At 38.3% G+C, this 25,217-nt stretch overlaps 2 protein-coding genes and 1 non-coding gene across 7 annotated transcripts in view; 1 reads left to right on the top strand and 2 right to left on the bottom strand.

Moving 5' to 3' along the window:
* Positions 1 to 3,647, bottom strand: part of LOC123764730 (uncharacterized) — an 84,931-nt gene extending 81,284 nt beyond the window's left edge. For both annotated transcript variants that reach the window (XM_045752793.2, XM_045752800.2), the window contains exon 1: positions 3,498 to 3,647. The gene's annotated coding sequence lies outside the window, so the exon portion shown is untranslated. The remainder of the gene's footprint in view (positions 1 to 3,497) is intronic.
* LOC123764732 (palmitoyl-protein thioesterase ABHD10, mitochondrial) overlaps positions 1,059 to 25,217 on the bottom strand; it is a 25,174-nt gene continuing 1,015 nt past the window's right edge. Inside the window, exons 2-7 of one of the 4 annotated variants that reach the window (XM_069302537.1) lie at positions 21,043 to 21,143; positions 14,515 to 14,559; positions 13,003 to 13,163; positions 12,319 to 12,469; positions 8,324 to 8,426; positions 1,059 to 2,193 (exon numbers count right to left, since the gene is read on the bottom strand). In XM_069302537.1, the coding sequence (XP_069158638.1) occupies positions 2,135 to 2,193; positions 8,324 to 8,426; positions 12,319 to 12,469; positions 13,003 to 13,163; positions 14,515 to 14,559; positions 21,043 to 21,143 (620 nt within the window). In that variant the 3' untranslated portion in view covers positions 1,059 to 2,134. Of the gene's footprint in view, positions 2,194 to 8,177; positions 8,427 to 12,318; positions 12,470 to 13,002; positions 13,164 to 14,514; positions 14,560 to 21,042; positions 21,144 to 25,217 lie in introns of all 4 variants that reach the window. The other 3 variants (XM_069302536.1, XM_045752804.2, XM_069302538.1) reach the window with 3 other exon arrangements.
* Positions 4,696 to 4,814, top strand: LOC138351219 (5S ribosomal RNA). The gene has a single exon (XR_011222370.1). It is a non-coding gene; the product is annotated as a 5S ribosomal RNA (ribosomal RNA).

Genomic DNA, 25,217 nt, shown 5'->3' with positions numbered 1-25,217 from the left:
CATGGTCTCGTTCAATGTCCTCCAAATTAGTCAGTATTTTAAAAGTTTCAACAAGATTAGCCGTCATATCTGGTTTGCACTGTTGTTAGTCCTGTGGCCCTCAACCGTTCCTGGTTGGTATAAGAGTCAACTTAGTTCATGAATGATTTTTATCAGTTTGACATCGCTCTTCTTATAACTTCATGCTCTCGTATTGGTATCCAGATATCAAGAAATGTCTGAATGTTGTCTTAGATGATGCCACTTTATAGTCTCCTGGGCTTAGTGCCTCTTGGAATTACTTGCTTACTTAAAAATCGATTAAGTCTAAGGTGATCATAGGAGGATTGTACCTGTATTATGTTTTCCCATTACAATTGCAAAATATTGTAGATATAACAACTGTGGCTATTTGTATTACATTTTTTTTGAATTGATGAATATATATTCATCGTAAATCGAGTATGCCTGCAAGACCATGAATTTTCCCATATCATTATACTGTATACCGAAAAATAAAATGAAATTTTAAGTGAAATTTCTATAGCTGCCTCCCAATTATTCTTTTACACCAAATATACTGTGTCTCAACAAAATCCTTGGTGAACTCACACCATCAACATATATAATCTTCCGACCCTGTGTTACCACATAGGCATCTTGAGTGATATATTATAATTAATTATATAGAGACTTTTCAGGGCACATTGGAGGAACCATTGACAAGCCGCCAGCTTCCTGTCCTCATCGAGGCCACTAAAGTGTTAGTCGTCCTCCAGTAAATTCAGGTTTGAGTGTGCACCTGGCAAATGCTATACGTATAACTATTCTGGCTTGGCACTTAATTATAATTACTTAGAATGACCAATTACTTGGTCATTCTGTACCAAAAAATATTGTCAAAAAAATATGTTTTGATGCAAAGGAGCTTCCTGAATTTAAGTAAAGTATGCAACTTCAGTACAGTACATCTGAACTTTTCTCAGAGCGCACCACAACTATATCTCCTCAAATTATGCAACTATGTGAACTGCTGGAAAAATGGCTAACATACTCTCTATAATAAAGAAAGTTGTTTTTATGTTAAAAAAAAATTTATTGTACAAAATACATAAAGTAGAAAAAATCTTATCTATAATAATATATGAAGATTACAATCTATACACATCAGTAAAATATGATCAATTTGGTAATCCCGCTTAATATTGCAATGGGTAGACAGACTGACAATTCCTGTGTACGAATTCACATTGAAACATATTACAAAATATTATTCATCTTAAAACTTTAGTCTACTGTTAACGACTGCAAGAATTTAAGTAAACTTTAGAAACTAAGAAAAAGAAGTCAGAAAAACATATATATCCATAGTGAACGTATATTTTGATGTTTTTTGTAGCTTGAAACTTTATTAACCAAAAATATGGAGACTTCTGTGTGCAGACAAGAAATCTGCACACTATATATACAAGATAATGCTACACTGTCACTGCTAATACCAACGTTAATTCAACAACCAAAACTTTAATACAATACTTGAAACCTGGATTGAAATATTTTAAATATAATCTTTATATGTGACTGACTATATACAGTATATGGCACCTAACATACAGTAAGGCATTCAGAAGAAGGTCCAGACTACTGAATGAGATTGATATATATATATATATATATATATATATATATATATATATATATATATATATATATATATATATATATATATATATATAAATAAACATAAGTGAACTACAGTAGTCCACTTCTGGTTCATTGCAAATCTTGAAAAGGATATATTTGTCTCCAATAACCAAAATAGCAGAAAATAAGTACAAGTGTAACTGGGCAGAACACTCCCACACCCATCAACCACAGGACATCCTGCTAAACAACAGTAATGCACATTGTCCCAGAGATCATCACTTTATACTGTTCATACGTCTGTGGTGGATCACTCCTCATACTGCTCTCCCTCACCCAACCTGTATCTTAAAATGTTAAGAATCACAGCATATCTGTGATTACATATTACTGCTCCAGAATAATAACACTAACAAAAAGCTATATCATATGCAAGAGTGTGGCGCCTATTTCGTTGAGTGTGTGCTCATCTTGAAGATGATGATCGCCAGATGCTAAGATGTTCAGAGTCTTATCTTTGGATGTTAGAGCATTGAGCAACGTCTGAGAAAAGTGAAAGGGGAACACATCCTGAAATATATACAGAAATGTAATTATTAAAAGTCTATATTTACTTGAATTACCCAAGGGGCCACCATCTCTCAAGTGGCCTCGACGAGGACAAGAAGCCATCGGGTTGTCAAAGGGCCCCCCTCCCCATCCCAATTTATCCTGATTAAAGAATAGAGTAAAGAAAATTATCTTAATGTGATAACCACTTAATCAACATCTGGAAGGTGTTTATATAACCTATAAGTCTAAATAAAATGTAACAACTGAGAATTACTTCATTTTAGGAAGTGAAAACTTACTTAAGCAGGGATGTGGCAAATACAAAACAGACTGACAAGTGTTTAATAATTTTTACAAAGAATACTAGTGTGATTTTTGTACTGAAATGATTCATCAGTTAATGCATGTGCAAATTAGATACTGTAGAGTAGGTAAATAGTTTGAATAGTGACATTAAACTGGTTATAAAATATTTTATGCATTTATATAAAATAAAATACTGTATGCATTTACAGGATATGTAAATTCTGGCCCAAACACCGATTGGAACACGAATAATGCTGGACGAAATTAAGTTCTTCATACTTGAATTCTTCACTTCCACATAAATCTACACACTCTCAACATAAGAAATGCAATGTATCATTACTTTCAAGTAGAAGAAACTTTAGTCAGGGATGCATTAACCATCCCTCCTGGTGAGAGATACCTGAACTTGCATACTTTCTCCACCTCTTCAAATGTCTTAAAAAAAGAGAATACTTTCCATGATTTAAGAAGACTCCTGCTAGAGGTGTCCACTTGTACATTAACGAGGAATTCAGTTGCTTGTATTAGTATTATACTCGCTACAAGCTGTCATTAGGCTAATGAGAGCTTGGAGTGAGTGTAATGTTTACTCACTGCAGAACTGCCAGGGAATGAAAGAAAACAAAAAGTGGTCACCAAATATAAGCAAGCGATATGCGAATAGCCAACAATACAATTTCCAAAGTGATTCTATGTTTAGTTCTAATCGACCCCAAGATGCTACAGCTTCCACACAGAGCAGACTACGACCACATCAAGCTACAACGCTCTTGCTCCCCATCGAGTTTAAACACTCACGATTTCCCATCAAGCCACCATGCACGCTCTCCTACATAGTGCTCCGCGACTCCGGTCTCACTCAGCTCTCTGCTCTGCTCCAAGTGATAGTGTGAATCTGAACGTCTACGACAATGCCAACAACCAACTACTGTAATCAAGACTACTAAATAAATATGAAACTCACTAAACACTGTATCTAATCTACCCAACAACGTAACATAATCGTACGTTACATTTGTGACCCCGGAGAGTTACGACAATACCCAGCTACCCAGCCTCGAAGGACTATAACATGGCCTCTCACTGGACCTCTACTGCTGCTGCCTGCTGTAGACCACTGCCACCTGCGGTCGAACGCTGCCTGCAACTTCACCACAGTTATGATTTTCACCCCAATTATCTGTACATGTCCATCTGCTATGGCTTGCTGCACCACGATCGTTACTTACTCATCTGAAAGCCTCATCAGTAATACATCATGCTGGATTTACAGCCTGTCCTGCTGACTCTCCGTCACTGCCAGGGCACTGCTGGTCCTACAGGGACTCCCACGACAGCTGCTTTTTCGTCAGCTTCATCTACACGTTTACTGCATTCTGATACTCTGCCGACTCAAGCACCTTGTACAGGACCTACAGCTCGCGTTTCCGACTTCGTTGCCTCCAGGACAATTCAGCTATAGCAGTGATTCCCTCATTGGGAATCATATAGCAGTGATTCCCTCATATTATTGTTCTATGTGCTTACATTACCTCCTATAGTCCTGGTGCCCGAGAGCATCCGTCCCGGATCTAAATGAATTTTTTGCCCGAAACGCATTGCGTAATAGTGGCTTTAGGCAGTGTATGTACTAGCTCTATCTATATATCAATCCATTAATGTAATATCACTTGTATGTATATACCTTACCTGAATAAACATCTGAATCTGAATCTAAATGCTCCACCAGAGGCCCAAGGACGCAACAATCGTGCACATTCAAATCAAATCAAATATTTATTCAGGTAAAGTACATACATACAAGGTGAGATACAAAACGTTGATGGATTTATAGATAGAGCTAGTACATTCAGTGCCTAAAGTCACTATTACGCAAAGCGTTTCGGGCAGGAAAAACACTAAAGACAAACTTAATACTAATTGAGATTAAAGTATAAATTGTGTTGAGAAAATAAAAAAATAAAAAAAGGGGGGAACATGGCAGAAAAATGGCAAGTATACAATTTGGTCGACAAACCGACAAACAGCATTGTTTAAAAAAGCAGACAGCGGGTTGACATTAAGGGGTAAGGTAAGTTACAGGGAGTTAATTAGGTAGTGCTTAGTTTTTATCTTAAACTGGTTGGGAGAGGTACAGTCTTTAACATGATTGGGAAGGGACCCACATTCTGGGTCCCTTGATTTGTAGAGCATTTCTAGTTTGATTAAGTCGCCAACGGCCATACCACTTTGAGAACACCGCTTCTCGTCCGATCAGCGAAGTTAAGCAACGTTGGGTTTGGTTAGTACCTGGATGGGTGACCACCTGGGAACACCAAATGCTGTTGGCAATAATGTTTTAATTTAGGGAGCAGGTCGGCCGAGTGGACAGCATGCTGGACTTGTGATCCTGTGGTCCTGGGTTCGATCCCAGGCTCCGGCGAGAAACAATGGGCAGAGTTTCTTTCACCCTATGCCCCTGTTACCTAGCAGTAAAATAGGTACCTAGGAGTTAGTTAGATGTCACGGGCTGCTTCCTGGGGCTGGAGGCCTGGTCGAGGACCGGGCCGCGGGGACACTAAAAAGCCCCGAAATCATCTCAAGATAACCTCAAGATACTCTTGGAATATCAAATAGGTATTTGCTTCTGGTGTGGTGCTCATGGGTTCTGTTACAATAGGAAGCTTTTAAGGTCAGGATTGACATTACAGTTCAGCGTTTTATTTATATATATATATATATATATATATATATATATATATATATATATATATATATATATATATATATATATATATATATATATACATATATATATATATATATATATATATATATATATATATATATATATATATATATATATATATATATATATATATATATATATATGTCGTACCTAGTAGCCAGAACGCACTTCTCAGCCTACTATGCAATGCCCGATTTGCCTAATAAGCCAAGTTTTTATGAAATAATTGTTTTTCGACTACCTAACCTAACCTTACCTAACTTTTTTGGCTACCTAACCTAACCTAACCTATAAAGATAGGTTAGGTTGGGTTGGTTAGGTTCGGTCATATATCTACGTTAATTTTAACTCCACTAAAAAAAAATTGACCTCATACATAATGAAATGGGTAGCTTTATCATTTCATAAGAAAAAAATTAGAGAAAATATATTAATTCAGGAAAACTTGGCTTATTAGGCAAATCGGGCCTTGCATAGTAGGGTGAGAAGTGCGTTCTGGCTACTAGGTACGACATATATATATATATATATATATATATATATATATATATATATATATATATATATATATATATATATATATATATATATATATACTGTATATATATATAATACACTGTATATATATATATACTGTATATATATATAATACACATGAGAGGAAGTGCAGACTTAATAATATCTAACATATTCAGAGATTTGAGAAGGGGTACCGAGTGATGCCTCCACGCAGTAACCCCTCTCCTCCTTCCCACCTCCCGATTGTCTCCCTCCAGCCAGCAACGTCTCTTCATAATGTGAATGTAAAAGTGAATGAAGTGAATGTAAAAATGGGAACAGTCAAACAAAACATTTATTTTATATGTACAGTATCATATTACCAGTGTATAATGTCATATTGTTGTTTTTGGGGCTGGAACGGATTATATCTGTTTACATTATTTTCAATGGGAACTTCGTTTTGAATGACGTCAGTTTCACATGACGACCATGGTGCCGGAACGGATTAAATTCGTTATTCGAGGTTCCACTGTATTAAAGTCAGTAACCAAGCAATGGCTTTATATCAACCCTACAACCAAGACTTCCACAGCAAAACAGAACACCACACGACCCATGGGCGATTTGCTAGGGAGGCTGAGGTTGGGTATAAGATTGAATTGAGTACAACCTTAGATTGTCAATAAGCAGTCTGAGAGCACCAAGAACTTCAAGAAAATCTTGCAGATCTGAGGCAAAGTGAAATCGACACCAGTAATTCCATCTGTCATCATTCTATCATGCAAGAGGAGCCATACAACTATGGATCATTCAATAAAATCAGCAGACATTTCTATGCCATTACTGCTTGGCTTAGACTCAGTTACAAGTATCTCTGGGAATTCTCATTATCTGCAGATGTAGACCTGACCAAATGTAAACTTTGTCAACAAAATTATTCGCACGCACGCACAAATGGTAGTAGGGAAATTGAGGACTAGAACCGTGCACGAGCTCCTGAGCAACAGGTGCAAATCCGGTACAACAGGTTTACAGGTGGTGCACGGGAAGTACAGGTGTTGCATGGTTCTAGTCCTCAATAGTCTCTGGGGGTGCAGGTTGCATCCCTGTACTAGAACCGTGCACAAGCATCTGAGCAACAGGTGCACATCTGGAACAGCAGGTGTACAGGTTGTGCACCAGAAATACAGGTGATGAACAGTTCTAGTCTAGGCATGCGTGTTGGGTCCCAGTGCTCGGTTTCTGTCCTGGGGGGGGGGGGTGAGTTGTTCTACATCATAAGTATGTGCAATGAGTTCATAGACTATGGCAACAGGTATGCCATGTGGTTGACCGGAAGTACAGGTGCCGTGCGGTTTCCACCCTGGGGCGCGGGTTGTGTCTTGGCACACGGGTTGTGTCTTGGCACACGGGTTGTGTCTTGGTGCACGGGTTGTATCCTGGCACATGGGTTGTGTCCTGGCACATAGTCTCTAGTAGAAGAAATGGGGACTACGACCGTGCATGGCAATCTCTGAAACATTGTTGCACAGGGGTGTTGCACGGCTGTAGCCTATCCAGATGATGATGATAATGAATGTTGCAAGCGAATGAAAGAGTAAAATTCCGACTATGTGATGGAATGCAAAAAGATATGTGAATTCAGAGGCAATTAATTTACCTGAGTTTGAATTCTATAACAAATGTTCAAGAGATGTGTAAATATTTCATTCAAAATTATCTTCTACCAAAAATTATAGCCAAATATCCCCCGTTTGCTAACTGTTGGTAATAATTAACTGAGTGATTGTAACCTACCCACTGCTGCCCAATGGATGGGGAGCGGTGTGCAGGACAAACATACCAATTGTGACACTAGCTCTCCACATGTCAGTTGCTTAATTTAGAAATTGTACCTGTGGTCGATCTCGAGCCTATTGTTGATGTGACGATGTGCATTGAGTTTTGTAACTAGCTCATCGAGATTGTAACTTGCTTAGCTAAATGAATTGTGAGGTTCAGTCCCTGAGCCCATTATGTGCCTCTATACACATTCCACTACCATCCATCCACAGGATGGATATGGGATTCATAACATGAACTAAACTAAACACCCCTCGAGTGATGTGTTTAGGTCAGAGTCCTGGCCAGGAAGGACTGGACTTCAATTCGAACAGTTTGCCCAGCAGTAATTGGGTACCTGAGTATTAACAGATTGACAGGTCGTGTTCCAGGGAAAACTAGCGGGTAAACTGACCATGAGCTATGGGAACGGAGAGCTCTAACCCTAACAGGAATCAGAAGTCATCTGCTCCTGTACTTACTTGATTAATTTAAAAACAAGTCATCTAAAAAAAATAATAATGACCAGAGCAATTGCTTCACAGTTCAATTTGTTTCTTAATCCTAACTTTGGATATGTTACTTATCGTACCATCATCCAATCTTCCGGCAAGCAGTAATACCATTTTAATTTTATACTTACATCCTTGCCATGAAGTATGCTCACTTTACAGTTGATCGTTAACGAAGATGGAGCAACTGAGATTTGGTATTGCTGTGCATCCTTCATGATGTCCTCAACTCTAGCTTTACCCAACAATAGTACTGCCTTATTCATTAATTTCTTACCCTCGGTAAAATTCAAACAATTTTCATGTAAATTGTAAACAGGTCCTAACAGCAACAAGCCGGCCACTCTGTCAGGATGTTTTAAAGCCAAATGAATGGCGATCTGAAAATAATTGTAATAAACTTTAAATTTCTGATGCTCATACCTATTTAATAATTCAATTTCAGTAATGAGTTTCATGTTTAAATAGTTCCAAATAAACAATACAATTAAGAGCATTTAGATCTGACACATACAGTTAATACAATGTACAGGGACCCGTTTACGTATGCAGCCGCCGCACACTCTGCGTGGTACTTTCACTACCTCTCGCCTGCTCAACTTGGTTCATGCCCGTGCCACCTCTTGGGTGGCTTAATCTTTATCAATCAATCTGCTCAACTCCTCACCATACCACTTGCTCCCTCCACCGACGCCACCACCACCAGCTCACAGTCAGGACTCCCACAAGGTCATCCTCCACACACATGACGATGGACCTCTTCACCCAGTTTGAAGTGCCAGAAGACCTCAGCTTGAGCGCCCTTGTGGTGCCGACACTACAGGCTTTCCATGGCACCCATAGGGTTCCCTTGGACATCTCCTACACCAACTTCAGATACAGTCTCGTTACTCTCGTTGACGCCGTCCCGCACCCCAATATTTAGACGACCCCGTGCTCCCTCATTGTCCTCACTTGTGCCCATGACATGTGCTTAATGCCCGGTTTGTCCCCCATGGTCTCTTGCAGCCTTTTCCCCGTCCCCTGTCCATCCTCTCTTTCACCCCTTCAACCCTGGTCCTCCCTTGGCGTCTTTCTCTTCCTCCATGTCGCCCGCTTCGGTGTGCCTCCGTCATCGATCTCTGCGCATACCTGAGTGCCATGCCCTTCCTCTTGCTTCTCGGCACATTCTTTCTGTACCGGCCCCTATCTCCCTCGTCCTCTGCCCACCACATGTTCTTCCTCCTGCCCTTACTCCTGCACATCGCCCCGTCGGGTCCTGGTGGATCTACGTGCCATCCCTCTATTAGGTGATTCCCTGCCCTCCTCGTGCCTTCCCTCCCTGCCCTTCCTTCCGCCCCTCAGCTGTTTCGGCCACAATGTACCCTTAGTTTCATGAGCCTCCCTGCCACCGCCTCTCCCTCCCTTACCCCCCTCCCATATCTTCTACGCCTCAGACACAGCGCAGAAGTGCTCCATGCTTCAGAAGTGAAGAGAAGCTGAGAGAGAGGTGCTCCTTGTGCTCCATGCCTTTCTTACCTCCCCCCCTGGGCTCCCCTCCTCTGTCCTCCCTTCTTCCCCAGTGTGCCCACGCCGGCCAGTGCCCCCCACGTGTTGTGTTTCTGGGCCTCCCTGCCTGCCTCGTGCCCCTCTCTCTCCCCTCCTTTCCTCTTGGCATGTTCCCCGTGGGCGCCTTTAGCTCACTACGTGGCTCCCGATTGCACGTGTTCTCCCTTCCTGACTCCCTTTTGCGCACTCATCATCGAGCTTTGCTGTTGCAACCCTCTCTCTCCCTTGGGGTTTCTGTGCACTTTCTCTGCCTCTAGGGAAACTAGACTATGGTGTAGCCATAGACTAATTTCTAGAAACTAGTCTATAATGGGAACTAGTCTATGGAACTCCCTAACGAATTAAAAAGCTGAAGTCCTTCGGTCTTCAACTAGACTCTGAAGAAATTCGGTTTTTAACTGGTCTCTGTTAAATTTCGGTCTTCAACAGGACTCTGAAGAAATTATGCTTAGCTTAGGCCATTCGGGTTTCAACTACTCTCTGGAGAAATTCGTTCTTTAACTGGGCTCTGTTAAATTTCGGTCTTCAACTGGACTCTGAAGAAATTTGGTCTTAAAATGGTCTGTCATATTTCGTTCTTAAAATGGTCGGTTGTTAAGTGGGTGAAACAGCAGTACATGAATATAAAACTAAAACTTACTGCTAAGATGTCTATTTTCCTTAAAAAATCTTCTATGACAATATTCTGAAAATGGTCTTTTGAAAAATTTCGGTCTTAAACTCCTAAATAAACTTCTATGATTATATGAATTCTGAAATAATTTTAGTCTTAAATGGATGTGACAGTGCAAGGAATGAAAAATTTTACCTGGAACCCCCCTCAGCTTAGCGGGAAATGGGAAATTTTACCTAGAACCATGCCCAAATCTCCAGCACCTATTACAGAGGCGAGGAGAGGGGATGTACCCAAGAACGGAGCATCTGGCACCAGCAAGAATTATCGAAGACGGAAGTGACCTACTATCAAAAGTCATCTTCACTATGCGAAGAGACTGACGACGACGACGACGACCACGAGAGGGTCGAGTGAACATATCAACCTAGAGGATAGAATGGCCTCAAGGATGTGTTAATATCATCGTGGCAGTCTTTCAGATCCCTAACACCAGTCGCAACATAGTGCGGGAGAATAACTGTACCAATGTTGCCATTTAATCAGACATTTTTGGAGCAGTTCCCCCCCCCCTATTGTTATAATGAGAGATGGAGCCATTCCAGGGGATGAGGTGGGCACCACTGGGGGCTTGGGGCTTAACCCTCCCGCCAAACACACACCGAAACTACGACGTTGGTACAACGTTCGAACAAGCTTTAACACCTCCTAACCAGTTATAACAACCAATATAGCAAGTTGTAACAAAGTTCTAATACGTCATAAACACGTTAAGCCAAGATGTAACAACTTTATTACAAGTTGTAACAAGCGGAAAATAGAGACAGTTTCGGTTTGTGTTTCCAGGGCTGCCACAGAGGTGGGAGGGGAGCAGAGAGGTAGTCAGGAGAGTCAGAGAAGCAGCTTGATCTCGGCCCAATGTAGCGGGGGCTACAGACCCCGGCCTTTCATCACAGTACAACTCGGGGGCCTGGTCGCCCACCCCATGAATCTGAGAAGTTAATAGAGGGTCAGATATCGGCATATAAACGTCCGGTGTCAAAACAGAAAACATTTGAAAGAATAATCAAGAATGGCAAAAAGTCGGCGGGAAATAACTAACAGAAAAGAGAAAAGGGTGGGGAGGAAAAATGAAACATAAGGAAGAGGAAAAGGCATCCAGCACATTTAGTGAAGACGGCAGCAGAAGCATAAGGCTTCAAAAGAACATAGGACTGTCCCCTTGGAGTATCACACTCCGGCAGCCGCCCACCAAGCCCCTCACAACAGCAACGGGCTGGAAAGGGAGCGTGGGTAGATATTAAAAGGCATTTGCTAGCCTTCCAAACACTTGCGGAGTTCATGTAGATCTGTTTGTAAGGCTTCAATATCATTTTCACTTCCCACTTTATCATAAATCTTTGTGTCATCTACAAATTTGATGATATGGTTTATAATATTCTCATCTGTCATTGAGGTATACGACAAAAAGGGTTGGCGCCAAAATGGACCCTTGTAGTGTCACACTTAATCACATTTCTCCAGTCAGATTCCTTCCCATTTAGTACAACCCTTTGTTTTCTTTGTTTTAACCATTCTTTTATCCATTCTAGTATTCTTCCATTTATTCCATGTGCCTGTAATTTCCGTGCCAGTCTTTCATGTGGTACCTTTATCAAAGGCTTTTATCCATGTGTACCGGTTGAGTGCTTAACATTAAGTCAGGCCAGAGGTGCATGAGTTCCCTGAAAGTGGAAGGTGTTTGGAGTGACAATGTTTCTGCGCAATGTTTCTACAGCCACCCCAAGTCCTTTTTCTCAGTAGGTGGTTACCGTTTCAAAAAAATGTGGGCAGGCTTGTAAGGCAGAATCTATTTTTTAACAAACCCAATAATTTAATTACCGATAACTGAACAATTACCAATCCTAATATATTTATATGTACATTATAGTTACTTCATAATTACTTTATAATTAGAGTATAAGTAAATTTTCCCCAGTCCAAAGGGGTTTTTCTTCCAAGCTACAGAAAAAATGTTATATTGATTACAGATTAAAGTTACATGGAATAAACTTTGAATTTGAATTTTGATGAGGTGACACATGCTTTAGAGGAAATGAGATGACACTTACCCATCCCCCTATTGAGTGTCCAACAACAATCTGTGGGCCAGTCGTCAGCTTGAACATCTCAAAAGCATCGTCCATCCAAACTGAAAAAATCTTCTTAATCTGCTTTAAACTACTGGTTTTTTTGCTCTCTCCCAACCACGAGGGGTCATACCTGTAACATCAAGAATAAGGGGTCATACGTGTTACACCAAGCATGAGGGGTCATACATGTTACACCAAGCATGAGGGGTCATACGTGTTACACCAAGCATGAGGGGTCATACATGTTACACCAAGCATGAGGGGTCATACATGTTACACCAAGCATGAGGGGTCATACATGTTATGTGTGTGCTTCATTGAAGGTTGTAACAGAACCCATGAGCACCACACCTCATCCCTTTGTGTGTATTTTAAATCAATAAACTTATTTCAATTTCAATTTCAGGCAGTTGCTCCGCTTTGAAAAAAAAAAAATATATATATATATATATATATATATATATATATATATATATATATATATATATATATATATATATATATATATATATAACAAGCTGTTGCACATGTGTACAACATAAACAATTTTGAGGATCTGAATAGTGTGAAGCCTTCCGTCCCAAGCGCAATAAGCCCTGGTCAGTGACTGCTGGATAAACCCACGTGTACAACAGGCATATAAACAAATGCAGCAGATCTCACCTTAGAAATGACACGTCGTGCAAGTTACAAAAGTTATTTAAGAAGGTTGCCTTCTCCTCTGACATGGATCCCATGAAGCCGGGTATGTAGACCACCCCCTTGTCCCGACACCCGCCGAGCATCTTGTAGGCCAGGGACCGCTGCCCATACCCATTCGCAACCTATAACAGTAAATGTACCCAAGATTTTGTTAAAAGTTACCTAACAGTCAAGTGGTATGCATAATAACTTCAGCTTTATATCTAAATTATATATATATATACTGTATATATATATATATATATATATATATATATATATATATATATATATATATATATATATATATGTCGTACCTAGTAGCCAGAACGCACTTCTCAGCCTACTATGCAAGGCCCGATTTGCCTAATAAGCCAAGTTTTCATGAATTAATTGTTTTTCGACTACCTAACCTAACCTAACTTTTTCGGCTACCTAACCTAACCTAACCTAACCTATAAATATAGGTTAGGTTAGGTTAGGTAGGATTGGTTAGGTTCGGTCATATATCTACGTTAATTTTAACTCCAATAAAAAACATTGACCTCATACATAATGAAATGGGTAGCTTTATCATTTCATGAGAAAAAAATTAGAGAAAATATATTAATTCAGGAAAACTTGGCTTATTAGGCAAACCGGGCCTTGCATAGTAGGCCAAAAAGTGCGTTCTGGCTACTAGGTACGACATATATATATATATATATATATATATATATATATATATATATATATATATATATATATATATATATATATATATATATATATATAATATATATATATATATATATGACAGGATCAGACCACGGAGGAAGAATTGATACAGGAATTTCCTTAAGCACTTTCGTATATTTATTCATCTTCAATAGGAACTGGTGTACATGACACCTTAACCATTCGACTATCACGACCGGACAAAAGATGATGGTAGCCGAGGCTATTTCCCCGTCATCCCGCCGGCACTCTGATGGTAATCTTGGGCATAGTATTTTATCAAATCACCTCATTCTTTGGTGATTGATGGTCGAGTGGTTAAGGTGTCCTGTACACCAGTTGCATAGTGTTCCTGGCAGTATGGGTTCGAGTCACTTCTGGGGTGTGAGTTTTCAGTTGCATATATGCCTGGGGACCATTCAGGCTTGTTCGCCTTGTTTATAGAATATATTAATATGATATTAGACTTTGAATCTTTAAGTGCAGAAATTAAGAGGGATCCGAGGAAAACAAACGTCAATCACCTTCATGTTTAGGCAAATGTATTATTTCGTGGGGAAAAAAACAAAACTATACACACTCAATGTTTGTATAGTTTGTATAACTCAACATACGTAATCTTAAATTATGTCTGTTCATACAAAATTAAATTATTACATAATAAGTGACAAAGCAACATAGTAAGTGTGCAAATGATACAATTCGGCAAAGTTGGTAAAGATCATAGCTTAATATGTTTTACACCCTCTACAATATTCTGAAAGCTTCCCAACATACCTTATTGAGCTTCAGCGTTTGTCCATCCTTGTCAGCGTCTCTGCTCTGAAAAGAGAGTACAGACAAACAATTGGTTGATATTCATGAAAGTAATCATCAAAAGATGATTACTACATCAAAAGATGATAAGACCAGGCCAGCAAAACTATGAAGCACCTGTGTCGCTGCATGTTTAACAATACCACAACAAAAACACATTATGTGAGCAATATCAAAGGTACAGGTATTGGATTCACCTTCGTGTGACAAATTACTTCGGGGGATATTCGGAGTGCAACACCATATGATCGTCCTGAAAATCGGGACATTCTACAAGGAGATGCACATGCAAATGTCCACGGTTGTTCAACATCTTCCCAGAAAGCATAAGAAATATTGCCGGAACAAACGTGGACGTCTTCATGAGAAAACTGGATAGCTTTCTTCAAGGAATGCCGGACCAACCGGGTTGTGTGGGCCTGTTGGCTGCTCCAAGCAACTGTCTGTTGGGCCAAGCTCCCACAACTCAAAATTGACAGACAGCCTGACAGCTGAGTGGACAGCGCTTCGGTTTCGTAGTCTGAGGTTCCGGGTTCGATCTCCGGTGGAGGCGGAAACAAATGGGCAGTTTCTTTCACCCTGATGCCCCTGTTACCTAGCAGTAAATAGGTATCTGGGAGTTAGATAGCTGCTATGGGCTGCTTCCAGGGGGTGTGTAACAAAAAAAAAAAGAGGCCTGGTCGAGGTCCGGGCCGCAGGGACGCTAAGCCCCGAAATCATCTCAAGATAACCTAGCTCAAGATGGCCCCGGGCCGGGCTTGGGGAGTAGAACTCTCAGACCCCATCCAGGGGTCTGGTACGTGGGATAATGTAATTCGGGCAATAAGGAGCAGGGTGGCGTTCCATTAAGTGCTCGTGAGTTAAGTGTGTATGGTCAACATGTATCCTAGCCAAAGCCGTTTCCCACCGTTTATTATGGTGGTAGGAGAAAGGCCAAGGGGATAGATTATTTTGTTCCCTTCCTCCCATTGCCACTTCGGGGTTGTTGTTGTTGTTGTTTTAGATTTAGCTACTCAGAACGAAATGTCCATGTAGCACGGGCTACAGTGAGCCCGTACATACTTCGGGGGGTGTATGGTTTTTAAATAGCTACAGAGCACCCGTTCCCCCCAACCACAAGGCAAGGGGAGAGGTGGGTGCACCTTAAGCACGCATATTTCATTACCAACACAAACTAAAATATTTAAAGGACCCGTATTATAGTAAGTTAAAAGTTGTTCAATTTAAATCAAACTTGTTTTACTAGTTGTATATAGAAAGGGCTGCAACTGTTCTACGTTTCAGTATCGCACACTAAATTGAAAGAGAAGATTTTTTTGTTTTGTTTTTCAACTTATTTTACACATTTTAAATAATTTATTACAACCACAAGTTTCAAATGAAATAATTTCTATGACACTCATCTATCACATTAGCATATATTAAAGGATTTGTATAAGGGGGATTATTCAAAATGTTTAGTTTTACTAATTCAAATAGTTAAACGTTCCCCCAAAATTTATGCCAATATATCATGTTTGCATATATTTATAAAATCAATAAATGAACTTAGGAATAAAGTGTTTTATAGATTGTTGAGACGTTCACTCTACATATAAAGTGTAAATATCATGTAAATTGAAACAAAAATGAAAGAGGAATGTCAATTTTATGTTACTTGACAATAAATAAAGTCAAAGATTCTGCCACCTGTGGTTGAAGATGACTTTAACCAATTTCCTCCAAAAATTGCACCCTTACAGATAGGCTTAGGTTCTGTAAGGTGTATAAGTTTTATGCAAATCGCCTGATAAAAATATGAGAAAAAAATCGAGAACAAAAATCTATTTTTTTTTTTTGCATAAAACTGAATATTAAAATATTTTATTATATGCTATTGTGACACCTTAGAGACAGACATGATTTCAGTTGACACTTGTGTTTTATGTTAATTTTTGACACATAATTCAATATTTTTTTCTCCCTTCCTATTTATGCTACGATGCTGAGACTTGGACCAGTTGAACCCAATTTCATATACAATTAGTCAAAAAAGTTTGTTTGAAATCGAACCAGTTTTCATTTATTGCATATTATCGTAATACGACTCTTAAATAATAATAATAATAATAATAATAATAATTTAATTAGGAACAGTACATACATAGTTGCAGAGTTACAGTACAAACATTCTGTTAGATTTAAAGATAGAGGTAGTACATACAATACCTAAAGCCACTAGTATGCATAGCGTTTCGGGCAAGGAGAGGTGGGGAAAAAAACAGTTAATTAATAGTAATTGAGCATAAAGTATAAATTGTGTTGAATGAAAAAAAAATAATAAAAGATAAAAAAAAGGGGGGAACATGGTAGAAAATAGCCAATATACAAGTTGGTCAACAAACAGCATTTTTTTTTTTTAATAGTAAGACCGAGTAACATATAAAACTAAGTACTTAGTTTATGGCGGTGTTTTTGTTGCATACTCGGCATAAACCTCTTTTAGGAGTAGTTGTTGGCACCGAATATATATATATATATGTCGTACCTAGTATAACCTAGTATAAAAATAAGAATAAAGATCAGAAATACCTACTTCTGCCCGAAACGCTACGCGTGCTAGTGGCTGTATAAGATTGTAAATTTATTTATTTATTTATTTATATACAAAAAGGTACATTGGGTTTGAGAGAATACATAGCATAGTATTTACAATCTTGTAAAGCCACTAGTACGCGCAGCGTTTCGGGCAGGTCCTTAATCTAACAGATAATTTTAAGTAGGTAAATTCTAGCAAAATTAATAAAATGATAACAGATACATTGCGAGAAAAAAATGAGATGAGAGAGATTAGTAAGTATAGTAAAGCACATTGGTATATTAAAGCTCTGATTGATTACATTGACAGCTTGATTGGTAATTTAAACAAGATTAATAGGCACCATACAGCAGATTGATAGCACATATAAGAAGACAGCAATTATCACAATGGTAAAGATGTTCGGATTGGGTACATAAAGATTGGGAGATTGGGTAGCAATAGATACAGTGCAATTCTTAAGTAACAAGGTAAAAAAACTATGAAGATGAAATTAGGTACTATTTAGTTTTGTTTTTGAATGACGCAAAAGTTGGACAGCTTTTCAATTCATTAGGGAGTGAGTTCCATAGACTGGGTCCCTTTATTTGCATAGAGTGTTTACACAGATTAAGTTTGACTTTGGGGATATCAAAGAGATATTTATTTCTGGTGTGGTGATAATGGGTCCTAATACATCTGTCCAGGGAGAGTTTCAGAGTGGCCAGGTAGGTTACAAGTGAACACTGGTGTACAGCCTAGTAAGTCGCTCATCTCTTTACCTCTGGGAAATTTCAATTTTTAAGGCCCATTTATGTACACAAGGCCACAGAAGCAGCTGTTATGAGACCAGTGATTAAAACATATTCTGAGAACCTACATAACCAATCATAAAAGGTTGGTCCATGTAAATACAGGCAATTACACAAGTGTTGGTATCGCATTCTGCTAAAATACACTATACAGTATACAATAAGTAGGTAAATCAGCAATTTTAAATTTGATTTTAGTGAGGAATTTTGTAAAAATTACCATACATAAGAGATGCTGCGTTTTTTGTAATGCTTTCGGAAAAATATATCATTGCAAATTTCACTCACGATGTTGTAGCATTCAGCGAAAGACCCATTTATTTTGCACAGGAAATATGAACAGGCTTTAAAATTTAAAGAATTAGAAGCAAATGGTATTAGTGTGGGGTTTAAGGCCTATCAACCTATTAAATACTAGTATTTTAATATACTGTATTTTTATTGTACAAAATAATGATACGCACTCTGAATGTAAATGAGGGATATTTTGACTTTATATTCATATATAAGTATTTATACAACAGTTGACTAAACAAGGTAAAGCTACATTAAAATACGTATCTTGTTTAAGGCTTACTAGGCTACGGCACAATGTTTTTGCAGTAGCCTAGACTCAGTATTTTGTGCGTATAAGTGGCTTTAGACATAGTATGTACTAGATCTATCTAGATATCCAACGTTATGTTTGTAACTAATTTTGTATGTATGTACTCTTACCTGAATAAACATTATTATTATTATTATTCGCCTATATTTATTATAGGCGCATATATATATTATTATATAGGCGCATATATATATTATTATATAGGCGCCTATTCGCATATATATATTATTATATAGGCGCCTATTCGCATATATATATTATTATATAGGCGCCTATTCGCATATATATATTATTATATAGGCGCCTATTCGCATATATATATTATTATATTAGCCTAATGTCTAACATTATTAAACCTATATTATTTGCTGACGTCTGAGTCAGACGGTTGGGGGTCAGAGTTGAGGATGCCTACTACTACTACCCTACATCTACCCCCCCCCCCCCCCACATACACACACTAAATAATGGTGTAAATAACGAATTTAAAAAGTTCACTTATGGATGTCAACCAACAAACTCACACTAAACATCAACAATAAAAGTAATGGAAAGTTCCTTGGCTTATACTTAGACAAGAGACTCAACTTCAGCACCCACATACAACACATAACCAAGAAAGTCTCAAAAACAGTTCATATATTCTCTAAAATCAGATATTATGTTCCAAACTCTGCTCTCTTTTCACTATACTATGCACTAATCTATCCCTATCTTACATATGGTATCTGTGCATGGGGGTTCAACCACTGCACACCACCTCAAGCCCATCATCACCTTAGCAAAAATCTGCTATCAGCACAATAATACACTCGGCTTTCAGGCTACACTCAGCCCCCCCCCCCCTTTCCCCTGTTTAAATCCCTAAACAAGCTAAAATAAACTCACTCCACACATTCTCTTCTGTCATTTTCATATACAAAACCCCTGTTCTTAAATACAAATCCTGATCTGAAACTCTTCTTGGACAGATGTAATAGAACACATAATCACCACACCAGAAATAAATACCTCTTTGATATCCCCAGAGTCAAACTAAATCTGTGTAAATACTCTATGCAAATAAAGGGACTTAATCTATGGAACTCACTCCCTAACGAATTGAAAAGCTGTCCAACCTGCGCCTTATTCAAAAATATAACCAAAAAGTACTTAATTTCATCCTCATAGTTTCCTACCTAGTGCTTCAAGCTCGCACTGTATCTTGTGCTACCCACTCCCCAAATTGATGTGCCCAAGTCATACAAAGTCATACAACTTCCCCATTGTAATCATTGCTATCATGTTATATCATGGTTGCTATATTGAACACATATTTGACTACTTTATACCTAGAAATAATCCTCAAATTATGCTACAATGTACCTGTTGATAATCCTCAATTTTTACTATAATGTACCTACTAATCTTCGTCACATTTTCTTACAATATACCAGTTAATATTTCTCAATTTTGCTAGAAATTACCTACTTAAAATTATCTGTTAAATTAAGGACCTGCCTGAAACGCTATGTGTTAATGGCTTTACAAGAATGTAAAAACATCAATGTTATGCTCTCACATAAACCCAATGTACCTTCTTGTATATATATAAATATATAAAAAAATAAATAAATAAATAAATATTTTATTAAAACAAGGCTACTTGCACAAGTACCTTCATGTACATACAGCATATAAATATATAAATAAATATTTTTATTAAAATAGGACTACTTGCACAAGTGCCAAATGCCAACACCTGCCAAAGTCACATACACGTGTCAAAGATAAATATACAGGTGTCAAAGTTTCTATGCAGGTATTAAATTACTACACAAGTGACAAGGTTATCTACACATGTGCCAAAGTTACTTTCACATGTGTCAAAGATGCCTGCACAGGTGCCAAAGTTACCCACAAAGGTGTCAAAGTTACTACCCCATGTATCAAAGTTATCTATACATGTGTTAAAGTTTCTTACACAGGTGTCAAAGTTACCTGCACATGTATCAAAAGTTACCTCCACAGCTGTAGGTACCATGTCTACATGTAGGTAACATGTCTTTGACACCTGTGTAGGTAACATCAGTTACCTAAACAGGTGTCAAAGTTACCTACACGTGTTAAAGTTACCTGCACAGATGTTAATGTTACCTACACAGGTGTTTGTTATCTACCCAGGTGTCAGTTACCTACACAGATGTGAAAGTTACCTACACAGGTGTCAAAGTTACATGCCCATGTGTCAGTTACCTACACAGGTGTCAAAGGTACCTACACAGGTGTCAAAGTCAGTTACACAGGTGTTAAAGTTACCTACACTGGTGTCTAAGTTACTTACACAGGTGTTAAATTTACCTACACAAGTGTCAAGTTACCCACACACAGGTGTTAAAGTTACCTACACAGGTGGTAACGTTACTTGCATATTATCAAGGATAAATTATACAGGTGCCAAATTTACCTACACAGGGTGGTACCGTTACCTACATATTATCAAGTATAAATATAGAGGTGCCAAAGTTACCTACACAGGTGTCAAAGAAGGTGCAGTGTCCAGAGAGCAGCAGTAAACTCCAGCAGAACACGACGAACACTCCACTGTAGGAACCAGCAGCAACCGCTCTGGCCACTGTGACAACCATCAAGTGACAAACAAATCATCAATTAGTTATCTGTGCATGTGTAGTACATCTTACGTGTTTACGACCTCACGTACACGGGATGTACGTGAGGTCGTATGGGGTCAGCTAGTCATAAAGTTTGTTAATATGTTAAATGTTCAACCTATGCTTTATTGAAAAGTAGAACAATTTCATCACCATAGTATCCAACCTTGTGCTACTAACTTGCCTAGCATTCTACTGTCTACAAATACAACTGCCCGAAACGCTGCGCGTACTAGTGGCTTTACAAGTTTTTTTAGTTTAGTTCATTTATTATGCACCCCATACCCATCTTGTGGGCGGTAGTGGAAAGGGTTACAGAGGCACATAATGGGCTCAGGGACTGAACCCCACAATTCATTTAGCTAAGCAAGTTACAATCTTGATGAGCTAGTTACAAAATTCAATATAAGTCGTCACATCAACAATGGGTTGATGTGACGAACAAGCACAGGTTCTAAATTAAGCAACTGACATATTTGGCTTTACAAGATTGTAAATACTATGCTATGTATTCTCTCTAACCCAATGTACCTTCTTGTATATAAATAAATAAATAAATAAATAAATAAATAAATAAATAAATAATAAATAAAACCTATATCAATATACTGTATTTCATTTTATTATCACTTTATATTGTATATATTGATTACGCGAATTCAAATTCTTTCTTTGTATATCTGTTATTATATTAATTTTTTGTTTACGGTAGTGTGATACTGGTGTATTTACAAGAGGACCTGACTGCAGCCAGCAATGAGGAATTAAACAACATAGGATCCTCAAAATATGTATGGTGCAATATTCTTCCTCAAAATGGTAGCACACTGACATAATGTGATAAATCACGAGACAGCAGACTGGGTGAATCTAACGTCACAAGCAGAGAAAGATCACTTTCTTGACCTGTTATAAGACTCCTTTCTCATACAGCTTGTGACAGAGCCCACTCGAGGTAATAGCATTCTAGATCTTGTGCTAGCAACAGAGAGGGTATGACTGATCAAATTTGGGTAGGGGAGAGGCTCCTCCTTTCATATGACCACAATATTTTAAGATGGAACCCAGTTATAAACAATCACACAAAGGTCCAAGGCAATGCATCTATCATGAATGAAACATGAAATTGAAATACATCTTGGAGGGGGTTAATAAGAGATAAAAACATGTTAGCATCATGGGAAAATTAAAAAAAAAGGTCATCACTAAACCTATTTAGAAATATGTACCGAGAAGTAGAAAGAAACGTGAAAGAACTAGAGGGATGACAAGGCAGTAGAAAAGAGCTGTAACAACAAAGTGAAACCACTGAAAGAGCAGCAATCCACAAGGAGTGGCATAGATTATGAGATATACAGATGGACATTAAATACTGCTACTCAGGAAATCAGATCAGTCAAAAGCAACTACGAAAGAAAGCGTGTTGAAAAACATAATGAAACACCCAAAGTAATTTTATGCCTAAATAAGTAGTGAAACAGAAAACACTCTGCAGAACCCATAAAAGATAAGACAAACTAAGTTATAATTAATTATAAAAAGTCAGCCTAACACGCTTGACGTCAGTATTCACACTAGAAACAGTAGACAATATCCCAATAGTCACACAGATGTTTGAAGCAGGGGAATGAGAATGAATTAAGGGATATTCACATAAATGTCCGAAAAAATCAGGCAGCAATGACAAAGTAATCAAAATCCTTAGGTGTTGATGGATATCAATCCAACATTATAAAGGAATTGCCATCTGAACTGTGTCTCCCACTGAAACTCCTATTAAAAACATTTATGGACCAATGGATAGTTTCCCCTAGATTAGGAAAATGAAAATGTTAACAAAAAATACAGAACGAGCGCACTACAAACTACAGACCGATCAGCCTAATCTCATATATCTGTAAACTCATGAAGAGAATCCTGAAAGGGAATCTAATCTCATATATCTGTAAACTCATGAAGAGAATCCTGAAAGGGAATCATTTACCAACTCAGAGTGCACAATCTAGTAAAATCAGCGCAAAATGGTTTTGTTAAAAATATATCCTGCCTTACTAACCTGCTCACTTTTTTTGGGAGATGGTAACCAGCTATTCAGTCAAAAGACTTTACCTTACATGTAGGGTATAACAATGCACATCACAACTATCATCACATCAACAACACTACCAGACGGCATATTGAAGAAGTACCTGGGAGTCAGAATCCACCTGTCATTGAAAGTTGCACAACAAGTGGGAGCTGCAGTAAAACTAACCAAACACTGGTAATAGTAAAACGAATCTTTGACTTGAGTGTGCACCGCATTTGGACTACTATATTCAATCATGGAGACCTCATCTTCAGAAAGATATATCTGCTTTACAGAAAGTACAATAGAGATCGACAAAAATCCTCCCAGAACAAAGTCGACTCTCTTACCAGGAAAGGTTGAAGGCTTCAGAAGTAACAGCACTTCAAACCAAACATGAGAGGGCGGACCTCATAGAAACTTATAAAATACCGAACAAATTGAAGGATATATTAATTTAGATCACTTCTTTAAAACGGAAAACACGTGATGCCTATGGAACCGTTTACCCGTCGAGCAAAGAAAGAAAGAAATGTATGTTAGCCAAAAGGTGGCTTATGGGTTGTATAAAGTGGACAAAAATAAATATATAGTTATGGGAGTATAAAGTGGACAAAAAATTTGTTAGGAATTCATTATGTCGGTTTATATGACCAAAAACGTATTCACTTGGCCCAAAAATGGTTTAAATTGGCCAAAATTTGATACACTTGGCCAAAAATTTGTTTATAATGCAAAAAATCTCTCTACTAGCCTAAAGTTTATTTATTTGGCCAAAAGTTTGTTTACATGGCCACGTTTGTTTGTTTGGCCACAAGTTCACTTCCCTGGCCAAATTTGTTTTTATCCGAATTTACCTTTAGGTCAGTATCTCTCTAGTGGCCTCGACAAGGACATGAAGCCGGCGGCTTGTCAAAGGTCCCTCCATTTGACCAAATGTTGGTTTCATGACCAAAAGTTGGTGAACTGGCCTAAAATTGGTTTACTTGACAAAATGTTGGTTTACATGGCAAAAAATTGTTTTACATGTCAAACTATTGGCTTGGCAAAGTTGGTCTACTTGGACAAAAGTTAGTTTATATGTATAAACTTTGGTTTACTTGACCAAAAGTTAGTATGCTTTAGTAAACGTTGCTTTAAATAGCAAAAAGTTGGTTAATCTTGCACCCTAAAGCTGGTTTACTTAGCTAAAAATCGGTTTATAAGATCAAGATTGTTTATTTGGCCAAGGTTGGTTTATTTGGTCAAAGCTGATTTACATGACCAAAAGCTGGATTACATGACCAAAAGCTGGATTACATGGCCAAAAGCTGGATTACACGACCAAAAGCTGGATTACATGACCAAAAGCTGGATTACATGGCCAAAAGCTGGATTACACGACCAAAAGCTGGTCTACATGACCAAAAGCTGGATTACATGACCAAAAGCTGGATTACATGGCCAAAAGCTGGATTACACGACCAAAAGCTGGATTACATGACCAAAAGCTGGATTACATGGCCAAAAGCTGGATTACATGTCCAAAAGCTGGATTACACGACCAAAAGCTGGATTACATGACCAAAAGCTGGATTACATGGCCAAAAGCTGGATTACACGACCAAAAGCTGGTCTACATGACCAAAAGCTGGATTACATGACAAAAGCTGGATTACATGACCAAAAGCTGGATTACACGACCAAAAGCTGTATTACATGACCAAAAGCTGGATTATATGGCCAAAAGCTGGATTACATGACCAAAAGCTGGATTACACGACCAAAAGCTAGATTACATGACCAAAAGCTGGATTACATGACCAAAAGCTGGTTTACATGACCAGAAGCTGGATTATATGACCAAAAGCCGGATTACATGACCAAAAGCTGGATTACATGACCAAAAGCTGGTCTACATGACCAAAAGCTGGATTACACGACCAAAAGCTAGATTACATGACCAAAAGCTGGATTATTTCTATCAAAA

Source organism: Procambarus clarkii, chromosome 48, assembly GCF_040958095.1.
Source record: "Procambarus clarkii isolate CNS0578487 chromosome 48, FALCON_Pclarkii_2.0, whole genome shotgun sequence".
Lineage (NCBI taxonomy): Eukaryota > Metazoa > Arthropoda > Malacostraca > Decapoda > Cambaridae > Procambarus > Procambarus clarkii.
The sequence above is the reverse complement of the archived record's forward strand: the minus strand, read 5'-3'. Positions and strand labels throughout refer to the sequence as shown.